The sequence below is a fragment of the Fringilla coelebs genome, assembly GCF_963513975.1.
Source record: "Fringilla coelebs genome assembly, chromosome: 5".
NCBI lineage: Eukaryota > Metazoa > Chordata > Aves > Passeriformes > Fringillidae > Fringilla > Fringilla coelebs.
In genome coordinates, this window is record NC_140033.1 from 67,875,160 (window position 1) to 67,892,717 (window position 17,558).

Genomic DNA, 17,558 nt, shown 5'->3' on the forward strand with positions numbered 1-17,558 from the left:
GCAGTCACCCCAGAGTTCTGTGACAGCCAAGTACATTCACAAACCCACCCCCCCACCCCCCCCAATTCCTCAAACACCTGCAGAATCCCATTTCTACATCTAGCTAAAAATATTCTTGTCAAAATAGAAAAAGATTTTCCTACAAAAATTTTGGGAGAAGTCATGACACTTCTTCTAAATTGCTTTGCAGACAGCTAAGTACGATGATCAGTCTTTCCCGAAAGCTCCTTTTCCAAGATTTCAGCCGGATTTTGATGTTCCTAAAAATAGTCCAACATTGCCACCATGTGGTCAGGGACGGGCGCGCTCCCCGGGACAGCTGCGCAGGACGGCTCAGGGAAAAGCAGGGACAAATACCTCGGCAATGGTAACCACACTGCAAGTGAAAAAGGAAACTGGATCCTGAGAACTGAGTCCTTATGCTGGGAAACCAACTCTAAGTATGGACCAGGGTAAGAAAAATAATTTAACATATTCTGTAATGAATTCTTCAGCGTTGTGACGCTCCCCTCGCTAAAGGCACAATCCATTTCTGCTCACTTTTTCTCAGTACAACATGTATTTGCCAACACAGAAAATCTAAGTGTATGCAAAATGCCTAAGACCAGTCATTTCTTCAAACATAATCATACTTGAAAATTTCAAAATCTTCTTCCTGGAGTTCAGGAAGCCGTGGAAATTGATTTAAGAGATGATCTTTCACATAGGCTTTTTCATCGCTGCCTTCCTCACACTGAAGAGATATGCTTCATAAATAATGTTCAAGAAATTGTCATCATTCTGAAAAACAAAACAGGTAATTGTTAGCAGGATAACTGGAGTAAAGAGATTAAAAGGTTATTCCATTTTATGGATCTGACACTTTTTAGTCTTTTTTTTATAAAAGGGAACAATAGCAAAGCCCCTTCCTTCACCCAAGATTTGTTTTGTTTCCCATGACTGCACCTCAGTAAGGAGCAATGAGTACACAGAAAGAAGATTTTCTAAACTCACAGTGCATTTAAATTGAGTCCAGTATTGTTGCATAACAACTCAGTAACAATACTGAAGTTCCAACCCTGTTATTTCTCTTCTTGCCTTTATTTATCTAGGGACTTCCTTAAGTTGTGTCCTCTCTATCAGGTCAGGGATAATTCCAAGCGTGTCTGAAGGAATAATGAAACACTCTGGATTGTGATCCTACACCAAAATCCTACCTGGGAAAATCCTTGCATCTTGTTTAGCTCTTTTAGGCTTCATGCTCCCTAAGGGATGCTGTCCTTTTGCTCTGATGCTTAACTTTTACCTTCTGAAGAACATTTTGCAAGAATGAGTCAGCCCACATTAAGAAAGAATGTTATAAGTAGCTCACATAAACATATGAGGATAATTACAATCAAGATAATATTTAAGGAAAATTAGGTGCATCCAAGATTGTAGTTTTATATAATGGAAAATGACAGCTAACAAATTGGCAGTGAATAATTTTGAGGTAACTCACTTAATCCTAATTACCACCAAGAATAGGAGGGTTAAATATATATTTTACAAGTACAAAGTTACAGAGGGTAACCCCCTATTTTCCTTGACTAGTTTTTCCTCTTTAACTTCATGTATGGTTTTAATAGTATCCAGACAACCAAAGTATGTAAAGGCAAGATAATGTGATATTTTTTAAATCCCAAAATAAAAGTACAGGGGAAAATGAGATTATTAAAGATACTATTTATTTTCTGAATTTGTAACTTAAATAAAATTTTAAGTAACTTACAATAATGACTTTAAATTTTATTCCAAAGCCATACAGGCAGATAGTTTGGACCTACAAACTGGACGTGTTTCTCTGCCTCTTGTGTTCTGCAGCCAGGTTTTTAGTTATGTAATCTCTCCTCAATTTTAACTCTTCAGATATTACTCACACAGCAAGTTAAGGGAAAAAAAATCATAATTATGATATGCATCATGCCAAAGCAGTAAACAATCATGTTATACAAAACATTGTTAACGCTTTGTCCAACAATTAAACCTGAAAAGCTGCAAGAAAAGGAATTTTATTTAATGTAATTTTCTATTTCTAATGCTAAACTGAATTAACATACATTCATGTTATCTAGCCCATATTTTAAAGTTGCTCACACTCATCCTGCAGTTTTAATCTCCCATCTGAATTCCTCTTACTGCTTATACACATCCCTGAAATATTTGGCAGCTAGGATAATCACCCATTATTTATCCTTGGCTAAAAATATAATAGATGTCCTTCTGGCTCAGAGGCTGACCTTACAAAGCTTTCAGTCATCTTTGTTCTTTTCCTCCACATTTATTCCCTTTCCTGAACCCCAAATCAGAGGCATTAATCAAAACGCAGTTGAACCAGCAGCGTGCAAGGAGAGCCTATCACATCACCCTGGCACAAGTAGCCCAACTTCAATATTTATTTAATTATTCATTTTGCCGTTAGACAGACACAACAATGGCAGGGTGCTTGTATCGAAGTGGACAGCAGGATTTTAAGCCAAGTGGGAGAACTCCTGGCACTGTACCTGGATGAGGTGTAGAAGTGTTTCCTGCAGCTGCATCTTGGTGATGGAGGCGCTGGCGGGCACGGCTGCCTCCGGGGCTGGCAGGGGCAGGAGCAGGCTGCTCGAGCCGGGCTCGGGGTTCGCTGCTGCCAAGCGCCCGCTCTCGGCAGCTTTGGGCGGAGCAGGCGTGGGCTGGGTGAACACCATGGGGGACATCAGCAGGGTGGGGCTCACGGTGGCAGGAATGCGCTGAGGGGAGATTACCTGTCCGGATAAAAACACAGGCATCAGGTACAGCTGTCTGCTTAGCTCTGCAGGAATGGAGATGGTGAGAACTGCAGAAATTGGCAGTGGGCACAGGCTACTGGAGATCAATGCTGTGATGTACAACTCCAGCTCAACACCACCTCGAGGATCTACTTCCAGATGAAAAGGTCTTCCAACCAATTTGAGTTTGCAGACATGGATTCAAGTGTTATAAATCTGACATGCAAATGATCTTAGGACAACAGCATTTTATTACAGGAATCAGACTACTATTAAATATCAGCCCTTAGAGAATGCAGCTGTAAAGTCTTCCACACAGGGACAGCAAGTCAGGAAGTTTGAGAACATGAGACATGCAAATATCACTGTTTAAGACTAATCCCTGTGTGGCAGTCATATTTTCTGGAAAAATCCTTTTGTCCAGGATTTTGCTCCTGGGAAGCTGAGAAGCCTCAGAGAAAAAGGAAAACAACAATTATCTGATTTGCTTCTCCTGTGTTTTGCTGCTTTGGAATGTGGTTGGAGATTGTTTACCAACACATGATTGTTTCATTGGTTTCATGTGAATTGTTCTGACTTAATGGCCTATCAGGGTCATGCTGTGTCGAGGCTCTGGAAAGAGTCATGAGTTTTCATTATTATCTTTTTGCCTTCTGTAAGTATCCTTTCTGTATTCTTTAGTATAGTTTAGTATAGCATTCTTTTATATAATATAGATCATAAAATAATAAATTAGCCTTCTGAGAACATGGAGTCAGATTCATCATTCCCTTCCTTGTCTGGGGACCTTGCAAATGCAATACCCCTGTACCTAATACTAGAAAGTATTTTCCAATTATGACTTTCAAATTACTTTATAAAAATATATGTGTGTGTATTTTACCTTCTCATTTTACTTAAGGAGAGAGAAAACAAAACCACAGATTCAGTCATTTAGCTAAAGATCCATAGTGAGCTCATGGCACTGCCAGAAACAGAACAGGCACACAACCAGCACGCCACTGACGAAATCAAAGTAGCCCTCAAAGAGAACCTTGGTGCTGCAGCAGTTCCCTCAGTATCCTAACCACACTAATCTGCACATCAGTCAAATAATTTTCACCTTCAAATTTAACAGTGAAGTTTGGAACTGTAAATCATGCAGGATTAGCAAATACTATCAGATATAATATTAGCAAATACTATCATATGTAATATACAACATAATAGAAAGGTAATTCATCCAGCTTGCAGACATCAGATCTCTGTCCAGGTAATTCCAGTAATAAATCTTACCCTAATCAGCCATCTTCTTGCTATTCAGGTATCCAATCTTTTTAAAGTACATACAAAGGAATTGATACAAGCTCACCAAAGCTCCTCCCTGTTGGACTGGAGCACAATTTATTGCTACCATATTAAGGTGAAAGGCCACTGAATCACTTCAGTCTGTGTCCTGGATTACATTTCAATTTTGAAGAAAAATTAAGGTTAAGAAAATAGAACTGAGGTTGATCTCCTAGGTATGCAAAATCACATAGATTAGCATTAAAGAACAGTCACATTTTTGTAGCTTGTCTTTCTCCTAGTTGTCATTGTTCTACCCAAGACATTTCTGAGCAATTTTTAGGAGACCATGATACAAAGAGAAATAGACACAAAGAGAACTGAGAATTCATGTTGTTTTATGGAAAATTCAAGGAAGCAGAAAGCCTAGGGGTCACGAAAGAAAGCATGCAATATACACCTAATACAAAAGTCTTGCTTTTCTTCCTCCCAGTATTTACCCAGTTAGGTAAATATTGTGTCTGTTTCTCAAACACAGAGTACTACAAAACTCTAGACTACAGCTTTCTTTCAACCCCACAGAATGTAATCAAAACAACAAGGACCGGGTCTGTGTTCCAAGCCTCTGACTGAGCAGAGGTATTACAAACTGACTGAAGGTTTGCACACCTAGGCTTGAAAAACAACACTCATTTTAGAAGAAAACTAGTGTGAGTCCAAACTGGCATCCCTCTGCAGAGTGAGACCTTCAGACTCTGCACAGATCTTGTCCTGCCTGTGGAACACCAACTACCCCCAGATACTCATCCCAGTGCTTCTGCTCTACTCATCCACGCTGCTGCAGCAACTTGTCTTTAATTTACCTCCAGCAAAATTGGCAGAGCTTGCTTAAACAAGATGATTCTTCCTAATGTGATTTCAAGAATGCATATACAAAACTGCTCTACAAGGGCAGAAACCTCCTGCAAAGGGAAGGTTGGGAGCAGCTGGAGGAGATACAGTGTCCCACTAACAGAGCTTAATCTACAGCAGACCCTGTCAGCCCCAGATAACAAGGCCTTCCAAATCCAGAGACATTTTTCTCATTTGCCCAAGGCAAACAAACAAAACCTGAGACAAACTGTGCCCTTAATAATCCACAGCCCCTCCTGGCAAGCACATGTTGTGGTTTAAGAGACACATGAAGAATGCTTTGTCTTCTCTGGACAGAAAGGTCTGTTAGGTAGGACATGCCAAGCATATGGAAACTGTATGGAATGAGCAATATTGCCATCTGCTGGTGACACAGCCGACATCCACAGGGTCATGCAGAACTTCAAATACTGTTTCAGAAGAAGAGTAGAGAGCATATGTGTCCTTTTCCAGTGCATAGCATTTATGTCTGTCCTTAATGTTAGAATGTATTTTTTGCTAACAGCTCAAGCTTAAAGCTTTTGCCATTGAACAAACCTTTACCTAAAAAACATGGATTGTTTGGGGTTTGTTTTGAAAATAAAGAAAAATTTTCATTTGAGACTCGGCTCAGATCACCTTGAGTCACTGGGACAACTGACACCCACCAGAAAACAGGATGCTGATCTTGCCATGACCAGTGCAATTCCTGTAACACCATGCTTTTGCAGAAGGCACTGTAAATGCTCTGTAGGGACACTAACAGCCTTTGGACAAATCTTTCAGCTTTTAACTTCTCACCAGTCATAACAGCCCTTCCAAAATTCTGTTGATCAACTTCTTACCCACAGAAACTGAGCTGCTTCTTCATCCATTATCTCCAGCTGTCAGGTCAACACTTAAATCTCTGAGTCACTAATAAGAGAGTAGGAGTCTGCCATCAGCTGTGCAGCAACGAAGGAAGAACAAGGAAAGTGTGCAGAATAACTAGTGCAGTATCTAACATCCTTTCCCTGAAGCCCAAATGCTCACTAAGATATCAGATGGGTGTTCTATGTGGCTGTTGGCAGCTGGATGACACCATAGCTGGCAAATTCACAGACCACCATGGACCAAGGAGTGCACGGGGTCTCCTGCAATGCAAACTGGCACCTTCTGTGGCTTCCTCTGTGAACAGACTCACAGGTGGAGCAAGTGCTCCTCTGGAACATCAGCACCCAGTGTGTGCTGTGGGCCTAAACAATTTTCAGAGGCACTGCTGAAAACAGAACATAATTCTAACAATGGTTCAGGAACTTTAAAGGCAGTTAATCAAAACAAAGCTGGCTACCAGGCTAACATTGCTTTGTCTTTCAAGTTTAATTTAGAATATTTTAATTGATGTTTAGCTACAGAAGCTGAAATTACTTTTTGAAACAAGTTTAATGCACTTATTTGCATTATAGAATTGCTGAAACTGCAGTCAGGACAACAGAGAAGCAGTGCTGTGATGCTCACACCATACACGCTGGGGTTTCATGCACATAATCAGAAGATGTAACATTATGTTCAAAATACAGTCTTGATGGAAAAATGCTCCAAGAAATGGGAAAAATGAGCTGCAAGATACGTGGTCTTCTGAAGAAATGATAAATTTGTGTCTGGGTTATTGTAAGCACTTTTAAAACCATAATTCTGATTAACATAAACAGTTAAGCATGCATGTAACTATAATCAGGATAACACATCCCTAACACTAAACATACCCCTAAAAGCCCACTGTAGATTAATGCTTTTTTATTGTCTCTTAAGCACATGTTACTCACTGTCTGCATAAGGAATATTTCACAAAACAGGGCTGGCACCAGACCAGGCTGAATGCTTCCAAGTATTATTCTTTGGCTTTTGCTTTTTTCTTTTTTTCTTTTCTTTTCCCATTTTTTTGGTAACTGGTCTCTTCCTTTTCATGTGGGAGATCACAGTTCTTGTACCATATGGAGTTGCAGCAGAAGCCAATTTAAACTTGGACTTGTAATGTGTCAGATGTGGAAAGGACTATTGCTTACATTTTCTTAGTGCTGCTGATGGATTTAGGGTGTTCCTTTAATCTGATTTTTCCAACAACAGACACTGCTCAGATATCTCTCTATTCCTGTCAGACTTTTGCTTTCTCTGTATGCTGAAGCATAGTAGGAGAGGCAATACCAAAAGACAAATAATTACAGAGAACAAACCTTTTGCTGCACTTGTTGTCAGAATCTGCTTTGATCAATTTTGCATGAGCATGTGCAGATATATTTGTGCCAATTCAATTTCACTCAAATATCTACTCTGCAGGCATGGCAGCACTTGAAGCCTCTGGTCTACTGCAAGGATAATATTATAAAAAGATTAATGTTGGTTTTAAAAGTTGTTTTTTATCTTCCAGGTTGTTTTTCAAAAGCAGGCATGTTTTGTGTGGCTAATTCATGGCTTCCAAAGGAACAGACTCCTTCCTTCATTTTTAGCCTCCCTGCTTTTACTTTTGTGACAATCTGCTGCACATGAAAGAGGCCATTCCTCCCAGACTGCAGAGCCTTAGGTGTCCTAAGCAATAATTAGTGACAGTTTTGCTATCATTTTTAGTCTATGCATTAAATCCCCAAATTTAATGCATCTAATATTGTGTTGATAGCAGCTGTGGCAGCCTGGGAAGCCTCAACAGCCTCAGTCTCCTTGTTCTGCCCACAGCCCTGCAAAGGAAGACTGAGAATCTCAGTTGCTGCTTTTCTTTTTAAGGCAAACTTGCAGCAATAATCACAGGGGATGAGCTTTGTTCCAGAGAAGACTTTTCTTTTCTCACAAGCTGCTGTTCTGTCTGTGTTCAAGCAGTCAAACTGTTGCAATTGCATCAGACCAGACCTCAGGACATGCCTTTCCATATTGCAGCTAATACTGGCACCACTGTCTTTTTCACATATACAAAATTAAAGTCATTTGCCACAGCAGCATCTGTGGGGATTTTTCATCTGAGAAATATATCAGCATATTTCCTTATTTTTTATTCATGCATACTGACTTACAATGTAGAACCTGGACTTGCCTCATTTCACTTTTACCTTCATTATGTCCTCCCTCATGCTATCAGCACATGTACCAGTGAATCACACAATTTTTTACATTTAAAGCAGGCAAGTTCCATTCCCAGTGAAAACAAATCATTTTGTTTGACTTTGGATCCTCCTTTTATTCTTTAGCTCTCCACCGGAAAGTCAAAGTTACCATCTGCAAGCAACTGATTCTGAATAATTTCAATGACTAATCCCCAAAAACTTTCATACAGATTCAAATCCTAGTGCATTAATTAAAAGAACAAAAATAATGATGGCTATTTGCTGTATCAAATTAATATTCCTCCCACTTCTCTCATGGAATTAGAAAACTTGACCTGTCACAAACTTAGTGACAGATGTGGCTCTTTTATTATTAAATGACTCTTTCAGCCTCTTCATGTATAGAGGAACTTTCTAGCATCTTGAAATATCCTGTAGTCTTTCAGTCAGTTTTGACAGAATTAGAAAAATAGAATAAAAGAGAAAAACAGAATAAAACAGAAAAATTATAACAGAAATACAAGAATGGAATAGTCACAATAGAAAAGCAGCTTTTCAACTTTACACTGGAAAGGGGAATACTTGGCATCAGTAACTTCAGACTCCAGTACCCCATAGCCTATCCCCAAAAAAGGAAGCTGAAAAGGGCTTAGGTACATTCCCAGACAGGACATGTGAAGACATTCTAGTGTTGAAAATCCTACAGAAAATGAAGTTGTTAAAGACAGTAATTGTTTTAGATGGGACATTTTGTAATTGCACATGTTGCTTTTCTGAAGAACATAAAAATATACTGAGAGAGACACAGTCTCTTAACATCTCCTAAATTTTTTAAGACAGCAATCTGACTTCTAGGATCAAAATAAACAGATTTTTTTTATATCATTCAGACACAAGACCTTTTTTCAAAATAATATACAGCAAATTAAAGAAAAATAGCTAATGAATATCTAGAAGTAGCAGGTGTGGTACAAGATAACTAACTGACCAATATACAAATACTTCTAAAAGCTGCTGTTAGAAAACAAAGGGCCTTTTAAGTATCTTTAGCAACTGGCATACAAAAGAATGCACATCTACACAGAGAAAGCTATGACTAATTTTGCAGAAAATAATTATTAAACCAAAAACATTACACTGAGGAGCAAGCAATTACACATAAGAGCCCAAGTATGGCAAGAGAAAACTAGGTGACTTTTCAAAGGGGCTCTGGAATAACCCAGCACCGCAGTATTTCTGGTCATCACTGTTGTGTAAGAGATGTGGCCTTCAGAATTTACAATATCACATCTTGGTAAATCAGAACTTACTCGATGTTGGGAAAATATCACCTGCAAAATGAATCATGTGCAACATGCAGCAGGACAACAAAGCCAAGTCTAACCTCAGAAAACATCAAGTTTAAAAGACTGCTGGGTTTGTATTTATTTATGATGAAGAAGTTCCCCATTTACCTGGAAGAGAGTGCTCTGTTTTGTGACCTCAGAAAACATCAAGTTTAAAAGACTGCTGGGTTTGTATTTATTTGTCAAGTTTCCCATTTACCTGGAAGAGTGTGCTCTGTTTTGTGACCTCAGAAAACATCAAGTTTAAAAGACTGCTGGGTTTGTATTTATTTATCAAGTTTCCCATTTACCTGGAAGAGTGTGCTCTGTTTTTCTGTGCCTGGAGCCTTTTCTATCCAGGAATCCAGTGGTTTCAGGGTGTTGGTGCTCTGGGTAACAACTGGAAACTTAGCTGCCAACGTTGGTCTGCTGGATACATGGAGCTGCTGTTCTTGTTGCACTATCTGGAGTTTTTTCAATAATTCTTGAGGTGAAATCACCCCAGAATTGGCTGCTTGATTGCCAGAGAGAGGAAGTGGCTGTCTGGGAAGTTTGGATTGTTCTTTACCAAGTGTCTGAGCCTCTAAAGTCTGGCCTGGTAGGGACCCATTGAAATACACCAGAGGGGGCTGGCTCATGTTGTTTACTGGCGCTGCTGGTGCTCCAACAGGAGCAGGAGTCCTGCTGAACACGGGAGCTGTCGAGTTCACAGGTCCTGTGGCACTGGGCTGCATTTTGGCCACCGCCCCTGACTGACTTTGCAATTTCTGCAGCAGGCTCTGAGTGCCAGCAGCGTCCTGAGCTCCGTGAGCCGTGGCGATGCCGTGGGAAGTCACGGGCTGGAAGAGGCCTGTGAAAGTCTCCCCCACGGGGGGGATGCTGCCATTTTCACAGAGGCGGCTCTCGGGGAACTCGGCGAGGGGCTGGAGCTCTGTGCCCCGCACCATGAGCTTCTGGATGGCGGGGCACAGCTGCTTCTCGGCGCTGGGGGAGTGCCTGCTGGGCTCCTCGTAGGACAGCGAGCGAACCACGCCCTGCCTGACTGGGAGGCTCTCCTGGTGCTGCTTAGACAGTGCTTCGGAGCCATCTGCCTTGTCCTGTTTGCCAAACAGGGCTGTCAAAGACAGGTGCTGGGGTTCAGGATCCGCGTTCTGTGAGGGGACAAAGGAAAAGAGTAAACACAGCTCCCTCGTGCAGGAGTTACATTAAGTGGTGACAATATTTAGCCAGCAGAATTCAATGAAAAGCTGAGAAAGCTGCTATGCTCTTTTTTCTTCCCCAAGAGGATTTTTAATAGTTTTGTCACATAGGAAGGGCAAGAAGACTGTTGTCAAGCTGCTAATGTGGGAGAAAATCAGCGAATCTGAGACATAGCAGTGGCTTTGCTTTAAATAACATGAAAGAGCATCTTCTTTTACAGCCATCAGTACAATATTAGTAAGAGACAGAAATCTGCCTGTGTATGAAGTAGAGCCACTTCTTGTGCATCTGCTGGTCACAGCTGAATTCAATTTTTAGGATTTTGCACTGTGTTTGGCTTGAAGATATACCAAGAGATTTTTCTTTATTTCAATTATTTCCCCTGGAAAAAAAAAAAACAAACCCCACAAAACCAAAACAAAAACCTACAAAAAGTGTGGTCCAGCAATTGAATAGATCAGCTTGTGATCAAAACAGCCCCTGACATTTGAAAGACCAATATTTCTTTGTTGCATCAGCACAGTATATCTGTAGTTTATGCGTTTCCACATCATACAGTGGGGGTTCGGGAGCTTTTACAAACCAGATTAGTTGTGCTTTAAAATCATTCTTTGCAGTGGTTCCATCTCAAATTCTTGCTGTGACCTCAAATCAATGTTCCTGTTGCTCAGTGCAGCAGCAGCAGTCAGAAAACACCACAGATTTTACCTTGCTCTGCTGGGAGATTCGCTGCTGCTGATTCTCACTTGGCTTCACTGGAATGGGTTTGATTAGGTTGGGGTTGTTATAAATTGCAGAGGAACTGGTTATTTGTTTTGGCTCTGAGCAGGTCTTACACTGCAACAGAAAAAAAAGCATTTCTTAGTATGTGTGACAATGTATTTTCCCCCAGTTCCCAACCACAGTAAAATGCAGACATAACCAGGTATTCAATAACCAAAAATACTAACTGCAGCACTGATGATGAAGTATTATGCTATCAGAAGAACTGTAGCAACTGCAACTGAATTTTCTAAAACCACAAGACATATGTAAAACTGAACCCTTGATTCCAAGATTTCCCTAGTATGAGACTTCCCTCTCATTTAAATCTCAGTTCTCTTTTTGGCCTTCTGCTTTTCCTGCACTTCAAAAACATAAAATACTTTTTAAAAGCACCTTAAAAAGCAAGCAACAGACATGCTTTTCCTGCATCCAACAGGCAGCTAGAAGAAGTTTAGATCCACAAAGGATTAATGTGCCCATAAAGATAATTTAAAATGGTTTTGTCAAAAAGTAGAATAATAACTCTTAACTCTTTTACATAAATCTTCACATGGCAGGAACTTGCAGTGTGCATATACATGTAGAGAAAAGCAATTAAAGATTTAATCAATATGTAGAATAAGTAGGATTTCTTATTATGAAAAAGATGGTCAAACATTACTAAAAGTGATCAGGGACAAAAAATGTCATGTGGAGAGAGAAGGGCATGACTTAATTCAGAAAAAAACACAAAATGCTCCATGAAAGAGAAAAAGTAAATGGGAAAGGAAAATGTGAATAAGATGCTATATATAAGAATATAGTCAATGAAACTAAAAAAGCATTGGGTATACATGGAATAGTACTGTCAGTAGAAAAGAAGACAGTCTCTTTGAAGCCACTGTCACTTGATACAGTTGAAACCAAGAACCTGGAAAGATTTTAAAAATAATTATTTAACAAGAAGTTAATTCTATTAACTATTAATTCTTCTATTAATTCTAACCCCAATCTCAAACATACAAAGCTGATCACTTAACCCATTTCTGACAATAAACAAATAAATAAAGACATGCTGGTTCTAGAGCTGCCCAGTAAACCAGAACTGGAGTTCTTGGGGGTACTTAAGGGGCTTTAGTAGATCCTCAACACTTTCAGTTGTTTGTCAGATTAGACAGACCCTACCTGGACCAAACCTGCATGTCAGTAAGATTAAATAGCTTTTTTTTTTTTTTCCCAAATAGTTCTTTTTCTAATGGTTCTGTCTTTTCTTCAATGTGTCTTCTTTTCATTGCTATTTTTCAGCCCAACCTTTTGGGCAAAAAGCACATAAATTTTTTCTTTAACACCATGGATAACATCCTCTTGAATATTTCCCAGTGAGTTCTGCAGAATTTAAATAATATCCTTATTTCCTCAGGATATTTTAATAGGCTGAATTCCTCAGAAACCTTAAGTACCTTAGATTCCACTGTCATACCCTGCATAATCACAGAACTAAGCCTATAAAAATGAGGTGAGAAGCAGTAGTGTTTAACAGAGTCATCACTATATGAGCATATTTTAGACCAAATTCCTCAGCCAAATGAGCATCAGTACACACAAGAATGACATTGACCTGACTTGGTATCATTGCTGTGACTTGATAACAAGGCTAGTAGGTTGCTATCAAACACAGAAGCACATGGAAGAGAAAAGAAGCCTGTGATGATTCCAGAGGCATCTGTAACTATTGGAGCTCAGAATTTAAAGCCATTTTGGCAGATGGGGAGCACAGCCTTGCTGAGGAGTAAGTTGGGAGCACTAGCATGGCATTTTAAGCAATTGTCAGGTAGACAGGTAGAGAAGATATCAGATGCTATTATCTACAAACAGCAAAAAGCAGCATGAAAGAAATCCCACCATGCTCTGTAGTGAGAAAACCAGAGAACATCTGGCAATTCCTACACCTTGCTCACAGGTCTGTCCTTTAGTCACATGTTCTGTTCAAAGCTCTGCTGCTACAAAAGATTGCAAAGTAATCAAAAAGGTTCTAAGATCAAGTCAAAGAAAGGTTCAGCAACGCTGGAACAAAACTAGACACATATAGTCCATGTGGATCAAAAAGAGCAAGAAAGTCACTGAGGGAATTTTGGCAGGTTTGGTAGTCAGAGATATTCAAAGCAAACAACTGCTCTGTGTTGTGTCAGTATGTACAGTACTGACAGTATGAAGCTGAAAATGCCAAATGCTGGGAGAAGAACTGTGCAGCACAGAGTCCAACCCAGAGCTTGTGCTGCAGTACAAGGAAAGGCACAGTGGTTAAGGAGAAACCCATTTTGTCATGCTTTGTTCTGTACCCTTGCAACTCTTGAACTGGTTTTCTCCTTGGCTGTCAGTAAGGCCAGCTTTTTCTTACCAGAGGTCAAGAGAAGGCAAGTGTGTAAGAAGTAGATTTAAAAAAAATAACTCAGAGGTTTAGCATCTTAAAGCTCCATCAATTCAAAAAGGAAGGGGAAACGGTGTATTTCATTTTGCATGTAATGTAATCTCCAAATGTAGAACATAATTTGGGAATTGGGAACTTCAAAATTAGTTACATTCTTAAAAATTGAGTAAAATTACTTAAAACTTTGAAAATTGATGCTCTTATTCTACAGCTTCCAACACTTTAAAACACTCTTCACTGAATAAACACAGAATTCAAAGAAGAGAACAACATATTTCATAACTAATTTCAGCACATCAGGCTGTAAGTAATAAAGCATACACTGACAAGAAAGTAGATGTCATAAACCAGTCAAAAAGCATGACTGCTCTGAAACATATTGACATTAAATAGAAAAATGGTTGTCATTGCCTTTATTTATCACACTCTTTAGAAATTTATATTACTAGCAATACAAGAAATCATACACATCCTGTTCATAAGAGGTCAGGCATTCCTAGCACTCATGTCCCAGATGAGGAGGAAGTTTTTATGTTATTTTTTATGTCCTTGGCAATCCCTTAAATGCAGAAAGATTAAAGATAAAGTAAGAAGCAAATCTGCAAAAGATTCTAAAAGGAAAAGAGTCCTAAAAGTTATTATTTAAATAACAGAATTTCCTCTCCTTTGTCTTGATTTCTGTGTGCTAATGCCAAAATGGAAGGCAACATCTTTTAGATTTATCACCCTCTATTCACAGAATCTGAAGACAGCCTAATATTTTCCAGTTTTCCATTTGCAGTATTTTTAAGGTTATCAATTGAAAACCCTTTAAACATTTCAGAACATCTCAAATCATATTCTCTGATGCCAAGATTAGATAATGATTCAGTATTAAAAGATGGGGAAAATACCAGGTTTTGGAAGTGTTTGTCCACTATAATACATTAAATCTCTACTACAGAAAATACAAAGGCCCCAAGCTTCAACAGAAACTATACACAATAATAAAGGCTCCATTTCACCCTAGCTCTAATAGTTTGCTATGATCTTTCTGAGGATTTTATTAGTAGCTACATTTCAGAAAAAATAAACACAAGAAATGTAAGGAGATAAAAAGTTAAGATATATGTACATTTCCAGACTCTTATGGAACACTTAGGAGCTCTATTATTGCATGACAGCACATAAGCAATACAGGAAACAGCAGCAGGAACCTGCAGGCTCTGTAACAATTTGCAGCTTATATATGGATAGTTAAAATTATTAGATTTTTATTCCCCAAAGTAAAACGTTTTTGATTGCTCAATAATAGAGAACATTATTAGTCCATTAGTTACTTCTTTATTTAGAAGCCTCAGAAGACCAAAGCAGCACACGGGCTGAAATCATACTACATTTCAACCTTTTCATTTCCTTCCATTAGTGCCTGAAAGGAGCTAACAACCACAATTAAAAGCAGTAACTTCACTATCAAAAGTCTCCTGAACCAAGTCCTTTGTACAAACCACAGAAACTATCACCAGGTAAATACTTCACCCAGAAAGATGGCTCAGCTTGCAAGTGCTCCTCAATAGCCATAAGAGCTCTAAGGGTCAGAATGAAAGGTAATTTATATTTGCTCTGAGCCTCTGCTATTCAACAAATAGTCATATCCACATTCTCCTGCCAGAGCTTGTTATTGACAGCATTAATATCTTCTGAATTTTTAGCAAATTCTGTCAAAATTTTTTTTACCAGCCACCTCTACACAAAATGAGAGAGCACGCTGTCCAAAATAATTTTGAGTAGAACTATTCAAAACCTAAAATCAAACCTTTTATATTTCATAATGTAAAGTGGGAGCAAGTCTCACCTTGGTATACTCATCTTTGGCCTTGGTAAGCATCCTTAAGATATCCACTTCTTTGTTATTAGCAGAATTCATGATCATGGGGGACGCCCCTGTTCCTGTGCCCTGCTGTGCTTTGAATTGTTCCTGCTGAGTTAGGCTGAAAGGTGGAGGATATATGAGAAAAAAAGTACCAAAAAAATATAAAAACCACAATTACTGTACAATACTTATTTGAAACTCAAATATTTGTCTTTCCTTGTCTACATTAAAATGTGCAGTAAAAAAATCGCTATTAAAAGATCTCTATAAAATCATAATTTGACATAAGATTAATTTTCTCCAATCTTGACTACACTAGACCATAGAATAAAATTTCCATAACTGAGTCACAATTTCTATACCCAGAAGGAGCAGGGAATTTATAGTGTTATTCAGTTCTGCTGGTGGTGGAAGATGGCAAACACACACACAAATCAGGCATTAAGTACTAGCAAATGACCAATTTCCTGCCCCAGCTGTTTTATTATTATTGTAGAATGCTGAGAATTAAAACACACAGCCAATTGGCTGAGCAACAGGGTATTTTTTATCTATATGAAATACTGCTATTATAAACCACTACACATGGTTTACATTTGCATGAATCCTCTGAAAACTAGGTTTTATTGTAGTAAATTACCAGTTTGAGAGCACCTAATCACCACCAACCGAAACTTGAGCTAGTTAACTAAAATGAGCTGTCAAAAACCTGGGTTTCCTAGGGTTCATTGTTTATTTCTGTAAATTCATCCCCATCAATTATTTCTTGGGTCACAGCTGACTCATTTTAGAGCTGTAGGATATACAGCAAAACCAATAAACCCCACTGAACAAAACCCCACCACTGTCTGAGTCTGTGTTTCACACTGTTTTGTCACTGCAAAATGAAAAGCAGCAGGTATTACTTCAAAAAAAAGGATATATGGAGGAAAGATGGGACTACCTTCCCATCCAGTATTTTAACACAAATCCTACCTGGTGTGTCTAACCCTATATACCACAGGCAGCTGGAACAACCAATCACTGCCTGTTCCTACCCAGGTCCTTTACTACATCCTCCACATTACAGCTCTAAAAAATGTAGATTGCATATGCTGATAAAATCTCTATGACTTCAGCTCCCTTGCTCTCCAAGCAAACATGAAAACCTGCAGGACATAGTCCTTAAAAAAAGGGTCCCTGCAAACAATGCAGAAAAATGAGTCCTGTCCATCCTGGAAACGAAAAGAGAAGAGTGATACTGAAAAAAGCTACCCATATGACATTCTTAGGTTAAAATACAGCTGAGAACACAGTTCTGTGTGAAATCTTCACCTCTGGCTGGACTGCAAAATTAAAGTTTAACATTTAGAAAAGCACATTTTTATGTGCATCAAAGCAATGACTTTAAAGCTAATTGAAGTCTTGCTTTAAATGCCAAAAACAAAGTGAATTTTGTATCTATTGCTAAGAAATGAGGAAGCAGGAATTCAGCCATGCTGTACAAACAGGACAAAACCCACAGCAATTGTATTAATACAGCATACCCTCATGATATCCTGCACTTACCTTGATATAAGGGAAAAAAAAAAGAAAGGTAACAATATTAAAAAATAAAATCATCCCAAATTGAAAGATATATTAAACCCCCAAAGAATACAATTCTTCAAAATAGGTCTCTGAGTCATCAGGAAATAAATTATATCAACTGGTACACTCTGATGTAGCTGGAGAGCTGCACTACAAATTAGGAAAAATTACTGCAATACAGTGACTTATTTATGATTTTATGAAATGCAGGCTTGACACTTGCAACAAAGTTTGTAAATTTAAAGTAGAAAGGCATAATAATCCTAAAAACATAAAACGTGCATGTATGTACCAAAAAACATACATAAAAAAAGCACAGAAGTCTTGTTTACCCATCACTTACTTTTTCATGAGCTCTGCAATTCTTTGGCATTCTTCCTTATCATAAAACCAAATCCCATATATGGACACTGTAAATGCACATCAAACACAAACTGTGAGCAT

General features: G+C 38.7%; 1 protein-coding gene across 1 annotated transcript in view; it reads right to left on the minus strand.

Annotated features, from left to right (window-relative positions):
• Positions 1 to 84: 84 nt before the first annotated feature.
• DCP1B (decapping mRNA 1B) overlaps positions 85 to 17,558 on the minus strand; it is a gene marked incomplete at its 5' end in the record, with an annotated part of 39,866 nt that continues 22,392 nt past the window's right edge. Inside the window, 6 exons of the mRNA XM_084206886.1 lie at positions 85 to 780; positions 2,523 to 2,765; positions 9,633 to 10,472; positions 11,230 to 11,358; positions 15,528 to 15,663; positions 17,458 to 17,524. Coding sequence (XP_084063012.1) covers positions 700 to 780; positions 2,523 to 2,765; positions 9,633 to 10,472; positions 11,230 to 11,358; positions 15,528 to 15,663; positions 17,458 to 17,524 — 1,496 coding nt within the window. The 3' untranslated portion in view covers positions 85 to 699. The remainder of the gene's footprint in view (positions 781 to 2,522; positions 2,766 to 9,632; positions 10,473 to 11,229; positions 11,359 to 15,527; positions 15,664 to 17,457; positions 17,525 to 17,558) is intronic.